The sequence below is a fragment of the Seriola aureovittata genome, chromosome 22 (genome assembly GCF_021018895.1).
Source record: "Seriola aureovittata isolate HTS-2021-v1 ecotype China chromosome 22, ASM2101889v1, whole genome shotgun sequence".
Classification (NCBI taxonomy): Eukaryota; Metazoa; Chordata; class Actinopteri; order Carangiformes; family Carangidae; genus Seriola; species Seriola aureovittata.
This window is the reverse complement of record NC_079385.1, coordinates 4,983,812-4,997,019: the sequence shown is the minus strand read 5'-3', so window position 1 is coordinate 4,997,019 and position 13,208 is coordinate 4,983,812. Positions and strand designations below refer to the sequence as shown.

General features: G+C 41.5%; 1 protein-coding gene across 1 annotated transcript; it reads left to right on the top strand.

Annotated features, from left to right (window-relative positions):
* Window positions 1–686: 686 nt before the first annotated feature.
* LOC130163843 (uncharacterized) lies at window positions 687–9,747 on the top strand. The gene is made up of 6 exons (XM_056368273.1): window positions 687–832; window positions 982–1,043; window positions 2,711–2,836; window positions 2,939–3,007; window positions 8,875–8,970; window positions 9,658–9,747. Exons 2-6 carry the CDS (start codon window positions 1,002–1,004, stop codon window positions 9,745–9,747), a joined length of 423 nt encoding a protein of 140 aa, XP_056224248.1. The 5' UTR covers window positions 687–832; window positions 982–1,001.
* Window positions 9,748–13,208: the final 3,461 nt, after the last annotated feature.

Below are 13,208 nucleotides of genomic sequence, written 5' to 3'. Positions count from 1 at the left end.
CGAACTAGGATTGGTGTAGCTCAAAAACCGACCAGGCAAAGAACGAATCCAGCACATGACTGTATGAATTAAAGAATATGTAACATGTTAATAAGTTGGCTTTAGAGATCCTGTTTCTCAGCATTTTTAGTCTTTGAACTAAGCCAAATAAATGATGTACTGTATATCTAATTTATATATGCAAGTTTATTAAAGCAACACACTCTTAAAAATTATATATGCTTCTGTGTGTTTTTCTTATTTATTTCTTATTAATTTTAAACATGTCTATCTTCCCATTCTGGGAAAGTGGTCTCAGACTTTTGGACCTTACTGTATAAAATGGAAATTCTATAAATGTAAAGCTGCTTTAAAGTATTAATTGTTTTCCACTGAGTTTTCTTCTAATGAAAAAAGATTCTAGATTATAACATGGCAAGACAATGCTAAGTGTTAAAATTGTTTTAGCGGTGGCAGCTCAATAGGTGACACACAACACCTGTGTGGCCTTTCGGTGTAGGCAAAGATAAAGTGACCTGATGCCTCATACTGATCTCATTTCTGAAACAACGTCTGAACTAATCCATAATGCTTCTGTCTCCTGGACTCTTTATTAGTGGCACAGTGGCACTTCTGCCACTGTGCTGTGGAAATGACTGACATGTAAGCTGCATGCCGTCACTATACAAGAACCTCTATAACTCAGATCTGGAGCTTTGTGTTGGGACTCCCAGTCGGGTGAGGACGCAGGACGTATCTGCGGTTATTATGGGAGATTAAACAGCAGGTATTGATCGGCGCGCAGCGGACACTGACAGGTTTGAGAAGACACGGTTGGAGTTGACCTACAGAGGTTAGTGACTGATTCGTTTGACCTAATCAAAGCTTATTTTCCCCCAAGTATTACTCATGTCATTGCATTATTTCAACAAAGGAACCTGTCACAAAGTAAATGTCAGTTACAACTGTGAACATGTGTGTGTGTGTGTGTGTGATGAGCAGCGGACCTGTCCTGGACCAAGATGACTCATGTGAAGCAGTTTCAAAGAATCCCCATGTCAAAGGTACGTTATTAACCGCTGGGATCCAGGAAGTTGTTATTAGTTAGTTGTTATTAGTTATTAGTTGTTAGTAGTTATTAAATCCACTTAAACTCACAGTCCCAGAGAACTTTCATGATTTCCTTCATGTATTTTTTCGTGATTGATCCCAAATCAAGCCGGCAGATGATCCTTCCTTGAATTGAGCCAAACTGTTTTTCCAAGAAGACACAAACAAGTAAACAGCAACCACTTCCACTGTGAATTGAGATCTCGTGACTACAAGAGCCATGGCATATGATTCACATCATTTTCTAACTCATCCAAATATTCACTGGCCCTGCAGACGGAGGCACTGTCAGTTTAACTAAGATCAGATTCATCAGGTTTTTCCTTTTTTTTTGTGACGGACCTGTTTGTATTTCCACCCAAACATCTCCAAATTTGAAGAGTTCGGTGTCTATCAAGTAGTATTCACCTTCTTGGATGTTTTCATCTTTTCTTGTTTTATGACACTGAATCATAGTCAATCCAATGTGGGTTTGTTTTTGTTTTTTTGACACAGATCAATAAAAGTATCCTTGAATGCACAAGTGAAAACAGATCTCTAAAAGATCTATGGACAATGTGATTTTTCCCCCATTCGTCTTTGCTCCAGATCTGTCAGGTTACTTGTAAATATTCAGTTGTACTGAGATGTGGAATCTGGACTCTGCCACTCAGGACATAGTTTTGGCTCTGTGCTGGGAGTATGTTCATGATGATGTGCAGTGTTCGGCCAAAAAGATCAAAGTTGGTATCATCAGACAATAGAACCTTCGTCCAGCTGAGAAAGAAGTTTTTACTTTCTCTCTGGAAAGTCTGGCTTTTTTTTTTTCGAGCCTCCATCCACCTGTTCTCATGTGTAATCGCATTTTGTGCAGCATCAGTAGTGTAATGCTGACACTGTACCGGAGGGTTGGGGTGAGGAAGACAGAGGGAGCTGAGCCACGAGGCAAATCTCTCGATTTACCAGTTGGTCTTGGTTCGAGCCATCACCTACGGTCGTGATCTGAGTAGTAACGCCACAGGATCCTCCAGGAGGAGCCTGGATTTGGTTGATTTGGCTGCTATGTTTTTATGAAAATCGCTCAGAAAACAGTCAGCAAATCAGAAGAGAGGCTCTGTTGGTTGATTGGCTGACCGACCTGTTGTTACTAGAGCTCCAGAGAGAAGCCTGCGAGATGTAAAACTACACTGAGATGATTTTTGGTTCTGAAAACCACAAATATATCAATAAAACAAATCAAACAAAACCCCGGAAAAGTGTAAAATATTGGGACAAACACATTAGTTCACGTTTGCGCTTTCGCTGATTTTCTCATGATTTGGTAAAAAAAAAAAAAAAAATTGAATGGAAACTTACTGTAGCTACCAACTCACCAACAGTCGGACACTCTAGATTCAGTTGTGTTTATACCATAAACGTATTTAACTGAGAGAGCGCCTTCTGTCTTTGCCAGCGATGATTTAGTCCTGCCGAAGGAGGTGAACACTTAAAGCTGCACCAATGCTATAAAACAATAAAATAAGAAAACTCTTTCTTAGGCACTTAGCTGTCAGTCAGCACAGAGACGGTTGATACGTGCAGCAGAGACAAGGGTTCAAGGCAAAATGTCACGTCTGACGGATGGTCGTTTTTCTGGTTCCAGTCAATGAGAGGTTTGTGTAAGGAGGAGGACTACGCATTTCTTGGAGTGTCAGAAAAGACGACAAGAGAAACGGCGGAAGGAGCTGGAGCGTTGGAGGACGACTGGATAGACAGAAAGGAGGAGAGGGTGAGGGATGAGCAGGGCCTGCGCCGCAACACTTGACACGCTACGCAATTTTTAAAAACACTCAAAAAGGTATTTTTGTGTTTATGTGTGTGTGTGTTCCAGGTCCGCCGGCGACTGGACAGGGAGCAGCAGGAAAGAGAGAGACTCCAAGAAATAGAGGAGAGGAAGAAGGTGAACACATGCAAATGCACGTACACACACACACACACCCCACACACACCCCACACACACACACACACTTCTTGGACGATACACATTCTACAAGTCTGTACATCTGTGCAGCCTCTTCAATCTCAGTTTGAAGATTTAATGACATCAGCTCAGCCTTAGTGGCTTGTGGTTGTTTCTTCTGAGGACACACTCTTGCCAATGCACGCATTCAGGCGCGCGCACACACACACACACACGCACACACATGCACGCACACACGCAGGTTGCACCTGGGAGCCAAGCAGTTGTAATAGGAGTTGATCAGTATAATGAGTGTAATGACAGATTGTTCTTGCTGTCAACCCTATTTATTGGCAGCCACAATCCGAAGGGAAGGAAACACATGAGAGTTTAGCTCTGAGGAGAGCTTGTTGTTTACTTTTCTTTTTTTTTTTTGAGGAATCATTTCTGACTTAATCATTTCTCTTTGTCATTTTTACTTTGTTTTACATCTCAAGTGCGTACATTAGTTGCCTTCTTAAACTGTTAGTGATTAGCACATGCCAGTTTCCTTGCTGCTTGTGTCTCCTTCACATTTTAAGACGTTGTGCTTTTACATGTCATGAGACCAGGCTGTTGTAATCAGCCTAATGGAAAGAGCGGGCTGAACAATCAGGCAGACAGGCAATAGTGTGGCGCTGGATCGATGAGTGTTAATTTACCGTCAAGCTTCACTTCATCACTCGCGGCAAAATCAGATTCACTTCCATGGAAATGACAGACTGAAAAACACAACTCTGGCTCTCTTTCAAGGCTGTCGGGCTTATCGGTCGCGTCAAACTTCACTCACACACTCCACTGCACTAAACATACACACACACACACACACACACACACACACACACACAGGAGCAGGAACACACATATTTGGCATTTTGAAAAAAGAAAGTAGCTGCAAGTTCACGCTGTGGATTCATTCAAGAACACACAGTTGCCAAAACAGATGGACATCCTCATGGGCGTGGAATGCAAACACACGCGCACACACATACACACACATACACACACATACACACACAACAGCTGTGGGTGCTTTGAGCAGCCGCCCCATTTCTGACAAGAGTGTGTGAGGTCAACAAGGGACATGGGCTGTTGTTGTCAGTGTTTCCGCTGCGTGCGCGTGCACACACACACACGCATGCACGCACGCACGCACACATGCACGCACGCACGCACACTAACATACAAAAAGACAGGAAGCTGATGACAGCATTTACCCTGATAGAAAGGACAGTCACTCTCACCTCAGTATGGAATGTACTTTCCGCTGAACCCTAACTTAACCCCAGACACACACATACATACATACACACACACACACAAACAAACACAGTGTACACAAACCCACACATTGTACTGTGTGACCCCTGACACACACATACCCACACCCGCAGACAGGCAGCCTCAGCAGCATCTGAACGAGGATAGTTTTGATTTCAACCTCGCGCACGCACGCTGACCGCAGCCGGGCCAGAGGAGCGCCAGCAACACATTCACATTGTAATACTCTGGGTTTTACTGAGCAACCACTTCACCCACATTGCAACAGATTAGACCAAAGTACCCTGAACAAAAACATTTATATGTCCAGGGGCCAATTTTAATGCCATTTAAAATTTGAGTTTTTTGGAAGAGAGGCAGAGAATCGTTGAGAGGTTTTCTCTAAATGTCCTCGAGAAGCCAAACCAGCGAAAAAACAGTGAGCAGTACCTTGGATAAACTCTTGCATTTCCACCAGGCATCAATCTTAACTGAATTCAAGGCCTTGATCTCGACACATGAGCGCAGTTACAGCTGCTGTTCAACTCTTGATTCACCTGGAGAGAGTCTCCAACACTTTAACATATGTACTTTATGGTGCAAGGTTGTTAAGCTACAGGTGTTGCATTTGTTGTATCACATCTTTCTCTGCACTGAATAACCTGAGGATGGTGTTCTGCAACATGAAGGCAGGAGAGAGATGTTTTGTTGTTTTGTTTTTTTCTAGGAAACAGTTTTTTGTTTTTTTTCTTTGCAAACCTGGAAACTACATTCAGGGAGTGCAGTGTGATAACATACCTCCAACTCTGATAGATGACACTGCGCTGAGCTCCAAAGAATGCAAAAAGCCCTCTGGGCGGCAGAAATGAGAGACCGCATCTTCCTGGAAAAAAATTACAAGATAGGTCGTCAGTGTAAAGCAGCTTATTAAGACCAAGCAGAAACCTGCGGGGGATGAAAAGTGAAGCCAACACTGAAGTGCTGTAATCTGCAGTTCTTTGAATGGCCGCTTGAGGCTGGCTCCAAAAGTGAGTCAATCTCCATAGACTCTCATGTTAAAATGCTCAAATTTACAGCAGAAATAAACATGTTTACATCCTGGTAGAAAAACAGTTTTGGTCTCTATATTAATTTCCTCCTTCATGAAAACTGCACAGGGTTACTGTACAGTTATGCACAATTGAGGGCGTGTCGCTTTGAGTAACAGGTGGGTGAGTGTGTGCTTGTCACAAACTAGCATGCACCGAAATCTCCCTCGTTGCTCATTTTTGGATTAGCCGAGAGTTGGGCGGAGTCGGTCACTGCCAAGATGGCGACGGGTTAGGGAATAGCTGCTCTTGAGGCTTCGCCCCTCTTTATATACAGTCTATGATTATGACCCTTAGTTGGTTTTTATCATAGACAGTAAATAAAGATGAACTCTGTCTATTTTTGGTACTTCCGTGCTGGCTTCATTTTTCGGCCTCTGAGGTTGCCGCTTGGTTTTTATTGCTAAGCGACCTTTAGTGGCCACAGTCATTATGACAGAAGCGAATTAGAAAGTTATACGTTATATAAAAAGTCCACGCCAGGACGAGGTTGGGGTGGGTGGATGGGTCAAACAGCCTCAGTTGTGCTTTGTGCTTCATGCTATGTTAGCATGCTAAGACACCAAATTCATGTGCCTTTACAGCCCCACAGAGTCATTGAAGTAGTAATGTATTCAGAGTTTTAATTCCATGAATCTCCTACAATGATTTTTCATAACTCTGGGTCACCTGTTGATGTCAATAACTAATCATTTCACTGATTATCATATTCAACTAATTTGCCCACACATAAGTCTTCCACTTTTGGGATTTGATGCCTGATTTAACCTCCAAATGAGTCAGTTCCTTTGCTTTACAGACAAAAGAAGAGTGCGTCTTAAATAGCTCAGTCTCACGTCTTATTTAGAATTGCAGTAGTGCTGTAAACACCCCCCACCCCAAGTTTTCTAAAAGTATACAAATGTCCACAGTGTGACAGTGGATTTATAGAGTAAATATTATAATGCGTCTGTGCTCCCTTGGGACGTATTCCAACCTCTGCAGACCGTTTGTATGTTCTCAGACTGTTGTCCACGCTGACTGCACAAGCATCCCCGCGGGCCAGATGGCTAATTGGCACCAGGATGTTGTGATTGGATCACAGTCAGAAAACAAGTGTTAACACGATTTATCAATTTGTCCGTGATCGCCAATTTTACGGCAATTTGCTAAAAATGTGCTACTCACTCTTCACACACCGTGACGACTGACATGTGTGTATGGAACATGAGTGAAGTACTCATTCAAACAGTCAAATCAACTCAAGGCCTTTTTGGAAAGAATGTCCTGATTGTTTGCCGCAGTGTGTGTATCAGTGTGTGTGTGTGTGTGTGAATGTGTGTGTGTGTGTGTGTGTGTGTGTGTGTGAATGTGTGTGTGTGTGTTCAGGATGTAATTGGGGAGGTAACAGTTTAACTGCTTTCACCTTCACTCCATATGTGTCAGCGAGGCTTCCTTTTTAAACTGACTGACATTAAACTAAATGCCTCCCTTGCTCACATCAACTTCCTCTACATATTACTGCTCCCCCGACACTCAGACACAACAGCACACACACAAACACACACACACACACACACACACACACACACACACACACACAGCATGACAGAAATGTTAATTGATGACAGGCCCTGTCCATTGAGAGAAACTGGCTTCAGCCATCTCACATGTATCCCATCTGAACTGTTTAAAGATTTCTCACTTTCCTCTCTCTCACACGTGTGAAAATTAAACATTAGAAGCAAACAGCAGGAAACTGGATCCAAGAGAGCAATGTCAATACAGACTCCAATTTGAGGTCAGGCATACACAACCAGCAGGCCCAGCATTTTTCATCACTCACACATGCACACTCACACACTCACACACACACACACACACACACACACACACACACACACACACACCTCACTCATGAACACGCCTTACTCAGAGCTGCAGCCCCAGCAGGATATATGAACTCTTATATCATTGTATCAGGGGAACCTTGTAACTTTCAAAATTACAGAAGATATGTCAGTGCAGTAGTGAAGTAGCAGAAGTGAAGGAGATCAGGTAAAGAAGTGCACAGTAAGAGCTAGTCAGACATGTTAGTGTGTTGGAGAGGAGGTGATCTCAGAAGAGATGAGGCTTCAAGAGAGTCTTGAAGATAGAGAGGGACGCTCCTGCTCTGAAAGCATTCAGTAGCTTGTTGCACCATCAGAGAACCGCAGACCAGAACAGTCTGGACTGAGACGTCTTGTGTGCAGGGTTGGTGATGTCAGACGATATTCCTGTGTGATTGAGTTCAAGTACATGGAGCAGACCCAGAAGTCACTCTGAAGGCAGCATTAGTGACTTGAGACTGATGAAAGAGCAGACAGGCTGCTGCATTCTGGGCCATCTGTAAGGGTTTCACTGTGTATGAAGGGAGGTCCACCAGAAGAGCATTGTAGTAGTCGAAACAAGAGATAACCATGGCCTCATTCCATGAACCCTCAGAACTGACTTTTCCGATCCAAGATACTGCTGCATTTACTCCTGGCATTTATTTATGCTGCAAATATGTAAGTGGACATCTGGATAAGGAAAAATGCATGTTAACGCAATGTGTAAATGCATGCAGCATTGTGACTGGAATTAAATCAGTTTGGTCAGAGCACCTCTAGAGGTGGTTTGGCTCGCACTGTGACTGGATTTCATCACGGTGTAACTGCAATCTGAACAGAGAGTTCATGTTCTTCAAGACAATCCGCCCAGCGAGTTGAAATGCCACCAAATTCCACGTCTTCCAGTTTTAGCATAAGTGAGCCTGACAAAAGCAACAAGTAACAGTCATACCTGGCAAGTCACAAAATAATTTAAAAATCAATGATATCTATTTGTGTCAGTGTTCCCCTTGACCTCAGACGCACCATGTTCATCCACATTCACTTAACAGAATCTAATAACAAAATGGGGAAGACCAGGATAATGATGCTTACTGACACTTGGTGCAAATGTAAAGACCTGTGGATTGAATGTAATTATATCTATAATATATCTGGATACCAGATGCAAATGGGGCCAATACAGTGAGTCATGATGTTACTATACTACAGTATACATTTTTGGGTGGCCAAAGGAAAAAGCTGCACATTCCCATATTATATCTACATGAAAACATAATGGCAAATGTGTTAGCAAACTGTTGTCTATTTAAGCATATAGCACAGGTAGAGCAACATTAGCATTTATGTGGAGTCATGTTTCTGAACAATAGTCCAATATTCACTCTCTTTTTATATCAGACTCTTTATCTGCTGGAAGACCAGACACTAACCACTAACCGAAACAATGAGCTAAAAGATGCTGAATTGCTCTGTAAAGCTGACGGGAACTGCTAATTCTGCATTTATCACTATGAGCGACTCCTTTTGACATTACACATAGTCATTTGATCCATTGGCAATATGAAAATATTGATCAGTGCAGCTTTAAAATTGCATTTTTTAAATTGCCATAATGCCTGTGTTTCAGGAGAGAGAGCAGCAGTGGCGAACTCATGTAGCAGAGCTGACCTCCAGCCAGGAGAAGACTCTGCCAGACAGACTGGCAAGACTCAGGAGATTCAGGGTGAGGATGACTGACAGACAGACACACACACACACACACACACACACACAACCAACTGTTGATGTCAAATAGACAGCTGACAAATCAACCAGCTGCCCATTTGACACGTCTGACATGCTAACAGTCTGAGATCTAACACCACAGTGCAGCTTCTTCAGAAGCCACAAGGCCTCTAGTGTTTCAAAGCTCCTGCAGAATAGAAAAGCTTTTTAAAGATCCAAGACGCAGCATTTATCAGACACTGAGGGTTCCTGGACGTCATTATCGAGTTGCACGGCGGTCACAGTTCAAGGTCATAGATCACGCATTAGTTAAAGAGACTTGTCAGTAGCTCCTCAAATGAATGGATGCCTTGAAGTTCAATGGGTGGCTTTGGTAAAGTGAAGGGTTTGAAGCTGTCATCAGCTGTTAGCTTTTACTTTGCGTCACACCAGTGCCAAGTAATTATTTCTTTGTGTTTTCTTTAGCACTGGGCTTCACTGAGATCCACCTGTCAATCAAATACTGTGGGAGGGACTTAGATTTTTCTAAGTGGCCAAAATCACCTCTGACTGTGTTTTACTTTGTGGTTGACATATTTTGACCAATTCATTCCTCGATCATTCAGCACAGACACTGTTGAGCTTTCAGTAGAGAAGAGTTAAAAAGGCAAACTGCTCAGTCTTTAAATTCTCTCTCCTCCTGCAGGAGTTTCAGAGGAAGTTGCTGGTGGAGGAGTCGGGGATGGAGGGCGGGGCAGCCGACCACACAGTCAACCAGCTTCTCACCAGGATGTAGTTGCACCATATGAGAGAGTGATGTCATGAATGTGTCTCGTGTAGCACTTTAACATCAATAAATCATCACTGTGTGGAGTGAGACATTAATACAATCAGTGTAACTGGATGACACGATTAGAGAAAAGAGCACTGTGTGCAGAATGAGGACTATCCACATCTTCTTGCTTTTAACTGTGAAAATCAAAAATGTAGACCAAAAAGCCAAATAGTCATAAAAACTAATATCAGACTGCACAAATAGACGCTGCATTGTTTCCCATTTAAACAGCAGATAAATGAATCCACACCTAAAACAACCAAAGTGGCTTCAATGTGCTACCACAGTCCCACTGCTCATACCAGGGAAAAACAAACATCCACTTGTGTTCCTAAGAACCTAAAAGACATAGTTCCAGCAACATCCAGTTTAACAGATACAAGCTTTATGTCATATTTTTACTGTTATTGTCAAATTCTGCATCCTAAGCTCACTCATGTAGAATATGTCCTGTTTGATGTACATGATGAGAAATTTGTTTGTTGCTGTTTCTTGCCGAGAGTAAAATGAGAAGGTCGACAAAACTCTCATATTTGTGTATTAGCTCAGACCTAGAGCCAGGAGGTGACTAGCTTAGCTTAGCATCAGGAAACAGCTAGCCTGGCTCAGTAATAGAGTGCCAACCCTAAGGTTAGCATCTCCTGGTTCCCTCGACAAAAAGCCAGTGGGGCTTTTACATTGTCTTTTGGATTGATATAGAAAATAAACTCTGTGACAAACAAAAGTTTATGACACTGACTAATTTTGTTCAGCAGGATAATCTTCACTAACCACTTTATGATTTTTGAAGCATAAATACAACCACCAGAAGCTAATGGTAGGCTATAAACCAACTACACCACGGTCACATGATTTCAACGTCACCACCACTAAACATCAGATTGTAGTTTGATTTAGCTCTGACCTCTTCTACAAAAGCCTTTCTGCTGACAGAGTTAGAAACAGTTTGTATAAACACAATGAGGCTGTAAAGGTGGACTGGTGAGTAGATCAGTTTTCACGTTCAACGTGATGACGTCTAACGTCCTCAACAACCTCTGTAGTCTCATTTAGCCACTTGTTAGCAATCGTCCTTTTTTAAGACACGTAAAAGCTTAAAGAAATCATGACTGGGGCATTTTCTGATGTATTGAGCCTGTGTTAACCACAGACTTTATTTCAGGCATCTAAACAAAAACCCATTCAACAAACTACAGACTACAGGACGAGGGAACTGGAACTGCTAAAATACTAACGGATTTCCAGGTTTTAATTCAATTCAATTCAATTTTATTTGCATAGCGCCAAAACACTAATATACATCCCCTCATGTCACACAGGGTAAGATTTTAGGACTCATTCCTGCAGCACTCTATTGCCTCCCTCAGTAATTACCTTTGCTTATTTTCTATATGTGACTTCCTCATTAGGGTGAGAAAGTCACAATTAGAAATAGTTTCCGCAGTTTCCATGAAACCACAACTTTGCCATTTTACACTTTTTGTACAGATTAAACACATGAGATTCAAAGTGTTAGTGAGCTTTAGAGTGACTGTTTCTCATCTTCTATGCTAAGCTAACTGATCACCTCGCGGCTCCAGCATCACACATATGAGACTGGTATCAAGATACTCATCTAACTCTCTCTCACGGGAATCACTGTGAAATCTGTATTGTAATCTGCTTCAATTTGCGGAAAGTTACATAACTACTGCACAGAGAATTTAATCTTTGCCCCACAATCTATGTTGTTTAATATGTTCCCACTGCCTAATTTTGAAAGTACAAAACAATATGGATACAGTGATGCTACAAACAGTACTCTTTTATAAGTCTTATTCAGTTGATAGTCATCTGAAACCACAGTTGGCCTGAGAGACCACTGTGGTGTCATCATATGTTTCCCAGGTGGCTCCACTTTTTATGAAAAAGTCATGATGGAAAAAAACAAACAAAAAAAAATAAAAAAACAGGGAAATCCCCCGAAATTGTTTGGTATCACTTCCCAGAGTAGACACAATTTCAAATCAGTAGCTGAAGGTCCTTCCTGCAGATCCTAACATGATACACTGGAGCTGCAGCTTCCAGTTTCCTGGATGTAAAAACCAGAAGTCAGCCTGTAACATCTTAACATCGTTTTATGATAATCTCAGCTTGAGTTGATGACAACACTTGTTGATTTATCTGTGTTGTAAAGTTGTGCTCTGTTTTCATGCCAGTGAGATAGCATGGGGTCTGCAGGAGCCATAAAACATAATTTTGTGTGGAATTTAGCTCTAAATGTTTCAAAGAGTTATAATCAGTTATGGTGCATGAGTTGAAGCTTTGGATGATTTAAGTCACCCATAAATAAAACCTACAGCATGTGAGCTTCTGTGTATTTATTAATGGTTTCCAGTAAGTGTTAGTGGTTTGTACCATTTTTTGTGCTTGCATCTATGCAACTGTGTGTATTCATATGGCAGGAACGTCTGTCTAAACAAGATTTAAGAGGTCCTGAGACCTGATCTCACTGTGGCCTTCTTTGGTAAATGTGGGGGCAGAAGAAGAAAAGAGCAGAAAATAGACAGTGATATTAATAAATATGAAGCGTGAAGCTGGTAGACACAGAAAAATGGCTTCGTATGCACAGAGATGGTGTGAGTCCTAAGAGATGGACCACTTTTCTTCACAGGTGGAAAACTCATTCAATTTATATATATATATATGTATGCAAAATTAATACTTTGTTCACCATATCATCATCATCTGACCAATTTACCAAGACGTTTTGAGATGTTAATGTTTTTACTGCCATGTTTCGTCACAGAAGAGGCCTCAGGGTCTATTCTAACATCACCTGCTGTGGGCTGTAATGTTCTCTAATACCTCAGTGATTGTCATTCTCTTGACCACTTTGCGTGTTAGACATACAACAAACAGTGTTTCCAACCTGCGGGCCGGGGCCCACTGGTGGGCCACGAAGGTATTACATGTGGGCCAACAAACCATTTCCAAAACAGTACAATTTTGGTGAAATGTATTATAAAAAATAAATATATATGTATACATCTATATATACATCTATATATATATATATATATATATGTATGTATATATATTATTTTTTTATGTTTTAAAACAAAACTATCTTTAAAAATATTATAAATACTTAAACACTAAAAACTTTTTAAAAATGTTTTTCATATTAAGGCCTATCACTGTGATAAGCCAGTGATTTCAATTTAAATGTTGTCACCAGCCACATCATGTACTTGTTTGATACTTTTGATACCAGCAAAAACTTGAGTATCAAAATACGTATCTGGGAAGAATTTAAAGGAAAGGGTCAGAGACAGATGAATCAACAAGTGATCTCTCCCTGCCAAACAAAAAGGAAAAATTGAGCTTCCTACATGTTTCCCCTGCTTTCAATTCAGTCCTGAATGTTCTGTCAGTATCAT

Excerpts from the sequence above, each read along its gene's own strand:
- LOC130163843 (XM_056368273.1), top strand. The coding sequence starts at position 1,002 with ATGACTCATGTGAAGCAGTTTCAAAGAATCCCCATGTCAAAG. Across the intron at positions 2,837-2,938 it reads TAGACAGAAAGGAGGAGAGG|GTCCGCCGGCGACTGGACAG; the intron begins GTGAGGGATGAG and ends TGTGTGTTCCAG. Across the intron at positions 3,008-8,874 it reads AAATAGAGGAGAGGAAGAAG|GAGAGAGAGCAGCAGTGGCG; the intron begins GTGAACACATGC and ends CCTGTGTTTCAG.